The 7,594-nt window shown below is 46.9% G+C and overlaps 1 protein-coding gene across 2 annotated transcripts in view; it reads left to right on the top strand.

The window, feature by feature from the left end:
- KCTD15 (potassium channel tetramerization domain containing 15) overlaps positions 1–7,594 on the top strand; it is a 40,339-nt gene that overhangs the window by 28,603 nt on the left and 4,142 nt on the right. For both annotated transcript variants that reach the window (XM_010141083.1, XM_010141082.1), the window contains exon 4: positions 5,827–6,132. In XM_010141083.1, coding sequence (XP_010139385.1) covers positions 5,827–6,132 — 306 coding nt within the window. The remainder of the gene's footprint in view (positions 1–5,826; positions 6,133–7,594) is intronic.

Raw genomic sequence — 7,594 nt, 5'->3', positions numbered from 1 at the left:
TTATAAGGATACTCGTGTTTGACCCCAGCATGGCAATGCTGTGTAAACACTGAGCAGACGCGCTGTGCAGTGGGAGCACACATCTAGTCCCATGGGAGGGAGAAATACTGGCATTCATGGGGGTTTTGGAGCTCCAGCCCAGAAGGGTTGTCCTGAGCGCTGGTCTTCCTGGGGAGCAGCAGGCAGGTTGGGGAGGCTTGCCTGCAGGCCGGGTGCTGTGAAGCAGGGTGAGAACCAGAGCAGTGAGGGGTGGAAGTGAGAAAAGCATTTTACAGAGAAATGAGAGAAAATGTGCAGGTAGGAGTGAAGCTAAAGAGCAGACCAGTCCTGTGGATTGTAAAGAGGGGTGGATGGAGAAGCGGTACAAGTGAAATGCTAGAGAGATGCTTTAGTGGCAGTGTTTTAGACAGTCTAGTGGGACAAGAAGGTACGAGAAGAGAGAGTACAGAAGAGATGCAATTTGAGCTGATCATGGCCTCGACCAGCATCCAGATTTCAAAGGTGCTGTGAAACAAAACCAGCAGGACTCAGGAAGAGCCTGGAGGTGAGGGTGCCGGTGGATGCCAAGGACTTGTCTGCGCAGTGAGCCGCTGGCAGGGCTGGGAGAGACTCGGGAGAGCCGGCGCTGTGCCCAGGCTCAATCCACTGTTCCAGACCTTCTCTTTGCATAGGGTTAACTGTGTTTTATTTAGTTCCTCCCTGGGAGAGCTTTAGAGCAAACCCTAGTCTAATGAGGGCTCAAGAACAAAGCCAAGTATTGCTAGGTAGGGAGTAACTAAATAAAAATGCATAGAAGAATGCGCTGTAAAGCTATATTAAAACTGCATTGTAAACGGATTTGACTTCACAGAAATCGTGTAATTTTACCAGCATGATTAAAGTGACAGAAGACAATAATCAAAGGCAGCAAATGGAATCACTTGGTGTTTCTAAATGCAAAACTCTATTTAAGGTATAAAACCTGACAGGTTTTCCAGTGAGACTTGCATTAAATGTTCTTTATGTCAAACAAAGCATTATCAAGTGTTTTGAATATTTATTAGTTTTTACCCCTTAATTTAATCAAGCAGTTTATTAGCCTCAAGGTTTAGCCAAGTTGCTTTTCAACTTGAATTGCTGCTCAGATGGTTATTTTAGAAAGTTTGGAATGTTAGTACCACACCAGCATTATTGTGTTTGCTATTAAAAGTGTTGTTTTCAGACTACGTTAACACTGAAATGCAGAGAAAGTGGGGTATGTGTTCCTCGGCTAGTGATTCTTTATTATCAAGTCTGACTGGTGTGTTTACAGTGAATATTAATTACACTTCCAACTATGAATATGCCAGAACTTGAAAGTGTTTAGTATCTGACAGGTCTCCCAGCTGAAAGCAACAGCTTAATATAATTTTCCTGGGTTTGGGGGATTTTAAGCCACATGAAGTATGCTGAGAAATTACCGTGAGTTGTTTGGCTCGGTTCTCCTTCGCAGCCAGCCCATGCTGAGCAAGGTGATGGTGAGCAGCCCGGAGCTGCTTTCAGCTCCCTCTTCCTGCACTGGTTCAGAGTCCCACATGGGGACCAGGACACATTGAGCAACAAACGTCCTCGAGCAGAGCGTGGAGCCAGCACCTCCCAGTCTGCCACGCTGCTGGGTTAGGGGATGGCTGGCACAGGAGTGGCCCCTCCTCTGCAGCCAAATATTTTCTGCCTTGATCTCCTCCCACATCAGAGGTATTTCCCCAGGATATTTATGAGCAGCATCTGTCCCCTTCACTGCCAGTACGTAATTTCACGCAAAACCAGGACCCATCATACCTACTTACTTGAGACTCACTTTGTGCTTAGAGATCGTCAAAGATAGACACAGGCAATGTGTATATTGTTACTCCATCTTAAGGAGAGGAGAAGCACAAATGCATGGGATATTTTGAGTTTCCTAAGGGTTCTAGAAGTCACCTGTAGCACCAGAATCACAAGGCTGACACACTAATATATTGATATAATTTTAAAATTAATGTGCTTGCATCTAATTTTGAGAGTTCTCAAACTGACCTTAGTGAATAGTGCAGTTGTCATCGTAGAAGTGAGCAACTTTCTCTCATAGCCAGGAGTCAGATCTTCTCAGCACTAAAATATAACAGAAACATTGAGTCAGGATGACAGTTTGTTGTTTCATGTAAGAAAGAATAACAAGTGAAAAATGGGCAGAAAGAGCCATTTCAGCCTGTTCAGGAGTCAGGTACAAAAATAAAGGACCTCCTCGGCCCTGAGAGAGCAGCATCGGGTTCACGGGAGACACAGTGTTACCGTTTCTGTTGGCTGTCAATGCAGATCTTTACTGACCCACTGGCACTGATGTCAGAACAGCAGCACAGCTGGCCTTGCATTCACACTTCCTGTCTCCTCCCCAGGAAGATGTCACCCTTCTTAGAGGTGACTGCAGAATTTAACCAATGTGAAATCTACCAGGAAAAAAAGCTTTTCTACCAAATCATGAGCCAAAAATTATTTTGCGAAAGGCAAAAAGCTGCATCTTCAAAAGATCTGTTTACCTTTCCCGTGAGATCTAAATGTCCAGAGGCTGTGGATGGAGAAGGGCTGTGTACATGCCACCCGGCTATCTGCTCCCTTCTCTGGGTGACCGGACAGAACTTCCCCACTATTTCCTACAACAGCCACAAGAAGTAGAAGGCTCGTGGTAGCTCATGAAGGCTTTCTGTGGTACTTCACAGCAAAATCAGCAGCTGGGTTGTCTCTCTCCCCTTTCGGTCTAGCAAGGAGCACCCTGCTTGCGAGCAGTGACCTTGGCTGGTGGGAATCACTTCTGAGTAAAGTGATCTTCCTTGGCTAAACACAGGTAGCTCCATTAGCTACCGTACACAGTGCTTGACTCCAGGCAGTGCTGCCACCAGGTGCGCTGCTGTTAAGAAGTCACAAAAGTAGGGAAATAGTCCTTAGAAGAAATGGGAGACGCGTCATTAGTCCTGCAGGACAAGGAGCTCCTGGGTGCCGTTCAAAATCTGCTGCAGGATGCTGTCTGCTGCTCAGCATCACTGCACTGACACCAGAGCTGGAGCCTCCGTCAGAGAGAGGGTGCAGTATCTGAATGCATTTCTCAGCGTACAGCTGGGACACAGGCTGTACCGGGCTGCTCTGAGGCTGGGTTTCAGGGACACTGTGCACTTTGCCACTGTGCTGGGCAGCTGACACCCTCTAACTACTCTTGTGCCTGCTTCAGTGAAATGTGCCTCTTCTGGAGAGGTCTAGGAGGATTCTGGTCTGCATCTGCCTTTGGTGACTTCCCAAAATAAGCAGCACAGAAAGGGTTTTTTGCAGCTCCTGTGGCACCTTCCTGGTGAGGTCCTTTGTGGGTTGAATTCTTGTACTTCATGTTTCACTTTTGCAAATCAAATCATCAGTGTAGGCTTTTATATCTACAGTGCAAGGGTGGAAATGCCTATATGAGTGTTACCTGGGCATCCTCAGCATCCTGTGTAGACAGTCCTGAGTCAGGCATCACTCCCAGTCCAGTTGCAGACACGCAGTTCTCTGAACAGTGTATAAAACCTGAATGAGAAAGTTGTGTGCTTAGCGGTGCGTTGAGTCCAACACCTTGCCCACGCACCTGCTTTAGAGAACGGGACCCCCGTGCTGTGAGACATTCATACTTTGTTCCACATTTTGCAAAATCCTCTTCCCTCCTTAAATACACGGTCTGTACACCTTAGCGGTGCCCAAGCCACTCGGTGCAGAAATGTCAGCTGTCCCGTTACAGGAGCCAGAGCGGGTTGGGGCGGTGGGGCAGGCTGTGCTGGCGGCTGCTGGTCTGGGGCTGCATTGTTGCGGGGGGCTAACAGAGGACTGTGGGGGAGGTAGAGGTGGCATGGTGCTGGTTTTGTTTGCTTTATGGCATTACAGTTTTGGCCCGGGGAAAAAAACATTCTATCAGGGGATGAGGCTTTGGGGCTGATGGTGTCTTACCTGAGGCCAGGTAGTGCAGCCAGTTCCCACGCCGCTCTGTCTGGCCTGTCCCAACTCCAGTTGTTTGCAGCAGGCTTTCTGTACAATTTCTTCTTTAATCCTCCTGTTGTTTTTCATCTTCCAGCTACTTCCCCTGAGTGTGTTTGTTGCCCTCATTTCTCCCCACTGGCTCTTACCACTCCTTCTGCCCTGGCCTCCTCTGGTCCTTTTTTCTCCCTTAGTGGTGTGCATATTGTCCCCCTTAACAGTCATCAAAGAGATGTAAAGGACTGGATGTCCCTTTTGTAAGGTGATGACCTTGCTGGTGTCACTGTGCATATTCATACCTCTGCAGGCTGTAGGCAGCCCTGGGCTGAAGGAGCAGCTCTCTGCTGTTGGCCGTGGGTCTGTGGTGCCAAGTTTGAACAGAGCTAACTGCTTTGGTTCAATAATACCTGGCAGCGGCAGATTTTACAGCATAATTCCAAGCTGCCAGGGAGAATTCCGCCTGTTTGTACTGCGCATTGGTCTCTTAATTCCCCTTTCCCCGAGTCCTCGAACAACAGCGCTGACATTATTTTTCATGTAATTTTGGTGCCCATTTCTTGATTACTTCTTGTCGTGCTCTTCTTTCAAGTCCAAATGATTCCAGTCATTTCACTCATGTGATTTTTGATTTTATTTCATTGCAGTGGTGGAGAACTGGCCTTTATGTCCAAGCATTGACCTACATCATACTCCACAAAAGTCACGCAGTGTACTTGCAGTGCAGCATTTCCATCTGTAAACAGGCCTAAGAGCCAGGAAAGCAAACAGCAGGTCTTTGCAGAGAGGAGCTGTGCCCTTGTTGCTCCTCTTCCCTTCAGGAGGCCAGTGTAAGCAAACTGCAGCTGCCTGCTTCCCCCTCTCATTTTCCTCTGGCTTGGTCTGGTGGGCACTGCTGCCTCCTTGGATCTGGGGGAGCTGCAGACACCCTTTGCCTCAGTATACTCTCATGCTTTCAAGCTGAAGTGGGAAGATCCGTCAGAAATCGGATGAAAAGTTATTAGTGAGGATGGGCAGAAGATATCTCAATCAGTGAACTGAAAATTGGGTCAAATTTTCAGTTTGGGAATTTGAATTGCCCAAAGCCCAAAAGAGGTGATGGACAAATGGCTGGGAAGAACTGTTTCCTTTCAGTTGTTGGAGTACCCAGCTGGGCTCCCAGCCAGCGGGTGGGTCACTACCTCCGTATAGTTCACCAGGATCCAAAGTATGCTTTAAATATATGAATAATCACGAAAGGCAGTGAGCCCGAATTTCAGACTCAGCAAAGACAGGTGAGAAGTGGAGCTGAACTGACATCTCCATCTCGTAACATATGTGCAAGAGGTGACAGCAAAGACCGAGATCTTCTGTTGTAAGATCAGAAGTGAATATCTGAGGCCAGGAGTGACGATTAGGGCTCAGGACACCTGCTCTTACATCAGCAGGTTTCTGTATTGCAACCAGCTACCGTCCAGAAGTAAAGCCTTCTGGCACTAAGTTTGTGGGATAATAAACGAAGGAATAATTCAGTGCAGTGGGACTTCACGGTCAGCTCAAACAGATTCAGCACTAACAGAGTGTGGTTTTCTGGGTAGGTGTAAGACGAAGACAGAGTGTGTGGATACCTGTTGCCTTTGCACTCTTGCTGACGATACATAAGCCTAAGTGGGTCAAAGAGGAACAACACTAATTTTTAAAAGAGATCTATAAGCATTTCTAGTTTCTCTCTCTCCCTCGATACATAAGCCTAAGTGGGTCAAAGAGGAACAACACTAATTTTTAAAAGAGATCTATAAGCATTTCTAGTTTCTCTCTCTCCCTCTTTTTTTTTTTTTTTTTTTTTTTTTTTCTCCCCAGGACTTTAATCTTTTATATGAAGAAGCAAAGTATTACCAGCTGCAGCCAATGATTAAGGAACTTGAGCGATGGAAACAAGAGAAGGAACAAAGGAAACATTTCCAGCCTTGTGACTGCTTGGTTGTAAGAGTGACTCCAGATCTGGGGGAAAGAATTGCATTGAGCGGGGAGAAAGCTTTAATAGAAGAGATCTTTCCGGAGACGGGGGATGTCATGTGCAACTCCGTAAACGCAGGCTGGAACCAGGACCCTACCCACGTTATTAGGTTTCCTTTGAACGGATACTGCCGGTTGAATTCAGTGCAGGTAATGGCCTTCCGGTGCCGGCTCATCTGTGTGCTGGGCTGTTTCGTTACTATTTCTTGCTCAATTATATGCAAATTATTTGCTTGTGCCCAATTACCTTCAGTGCTTATACTGCAAGGAAACATTTTCTGCCTGGTGAGATCACAGTCTTTCAGGTTTTCCTAAGCCTAAGCAGAAAAACAGATTTAGATTTTGTGTATGTTAGTGCCATGCTGGTCTCATAATGGTGTTATACTGATAAATGCTAATTTTTTCATCAATGTATAGCCTGCAGCAGGTTTTTTTTCCTCCAAAGTGCCCCCAGGAAGAAAGAGAGAGTTCCAAAAACTACAAAAAAAATCTCCACACCATTTTATAGAAAATGCAACAATGTGTAAATGCATAATTTATGTCTCACTCATAATTAAATGATGGTGCCTGCGGGATGGACTTAAAAAATTTGTTTCCTGCCTTTTTTTTTTTTTCAAAAGGATGTTCTATAAAAATTGCCCAGAGTATTTTAAACAAAATGTATTTCATTTTATACTCAGAGTTTTGACATTAGGTTTAAAATTAAACGTATGAAACAAAAGAAGATAACTGGACAGATAGGTGGGTGGTAGCGGAAACAAGTATGTGCCTTAGTTTAGGCAGCAGCCTTACGGGCAAGAAATGCCATTTCACAGGGGATCAGCGCCACTGCGGCCAGAGCTTTGGTGTTAAGGCTGTCCGTGGGCTGCAGAGAAGGAACAGCGTTGATGATGCTGTTAACTTCTGCCTTAATTAACAAGGGCAAAACAGGGCTCCTGTTTTTTGCACGCGTGCCTTTAAAATGTGCTGCAAATACTTGTATTGGGGAAAGAGATCATCCCGTAGGGGAGTGTTCCAAAGTTCCCGTCCCCTGCAGACGGGCTGTGGCTGCAGATCTTAACTGGGATGTGGGAAACACCTTAGCGGTCTTGATAAACTTCCCTGTAGGCAGATGTCCCCAGGAGAGCTGCCCCGTGGGGCAGGCTGGCCAGAGAGGCTGGGGAGGGCAGGAACCTAGGGTGCTTGCTCACCTGGGCTGTGAGTACACAGCACGCTGAGGCGCCTCCCGCTGCCGGGTGACGTTTTCAGGAGACCTGCAGTTACCAGAATGTGTAAAGGTGGATGGAGCTGTTCTAACACCCTGCACTTGGCAGCCACCTCCCTCCTTGGGGCGGCGTTCCCTGGTGCACCACGCGCTCGTGGACGCTTCTGCGTGACACCGTTCTAAACCCAGCTCTTTCAGGTGATTTTTGGTTCAAGACTCCCAAGCATTGTATTTGGTTGAACTTCAGCAGGCTGGTGCCTGTGGTTAATTTTGCACAATCCTTAGCAATTTCATGTTTGGCAAGGTTTAGAGCGAGCTGCCCCAAAAATAGAAGGCTGGAGGTGGGTCAGAGGCAGATCCGTTTGCTGGCAGTGGGAGGAGGGCTGAATTTGTCACTGTGCTGGGTGG

The sequence above is a fragment of the Buceros rhinoceros genome, unplaced genomic scaffold (assembly GCF_000710305.1).
Source record: "Buceros rhinoceros silvestris isolate BGI_N320 unplaced genomic scaffold, ASM71030v1 scaffold16168, whole genome shotgun sequence".
Taxonomy (NCBI): domain Eukaryota; kingdom Metazoa; phylum Chordata; class Aves; order Bucerotiformes; family Bucerotidae; genus Buceros; species Buceros rhinoceros.
This window is presented reverse-complemented; position numbering and strand designations above follow the sequence as displayed.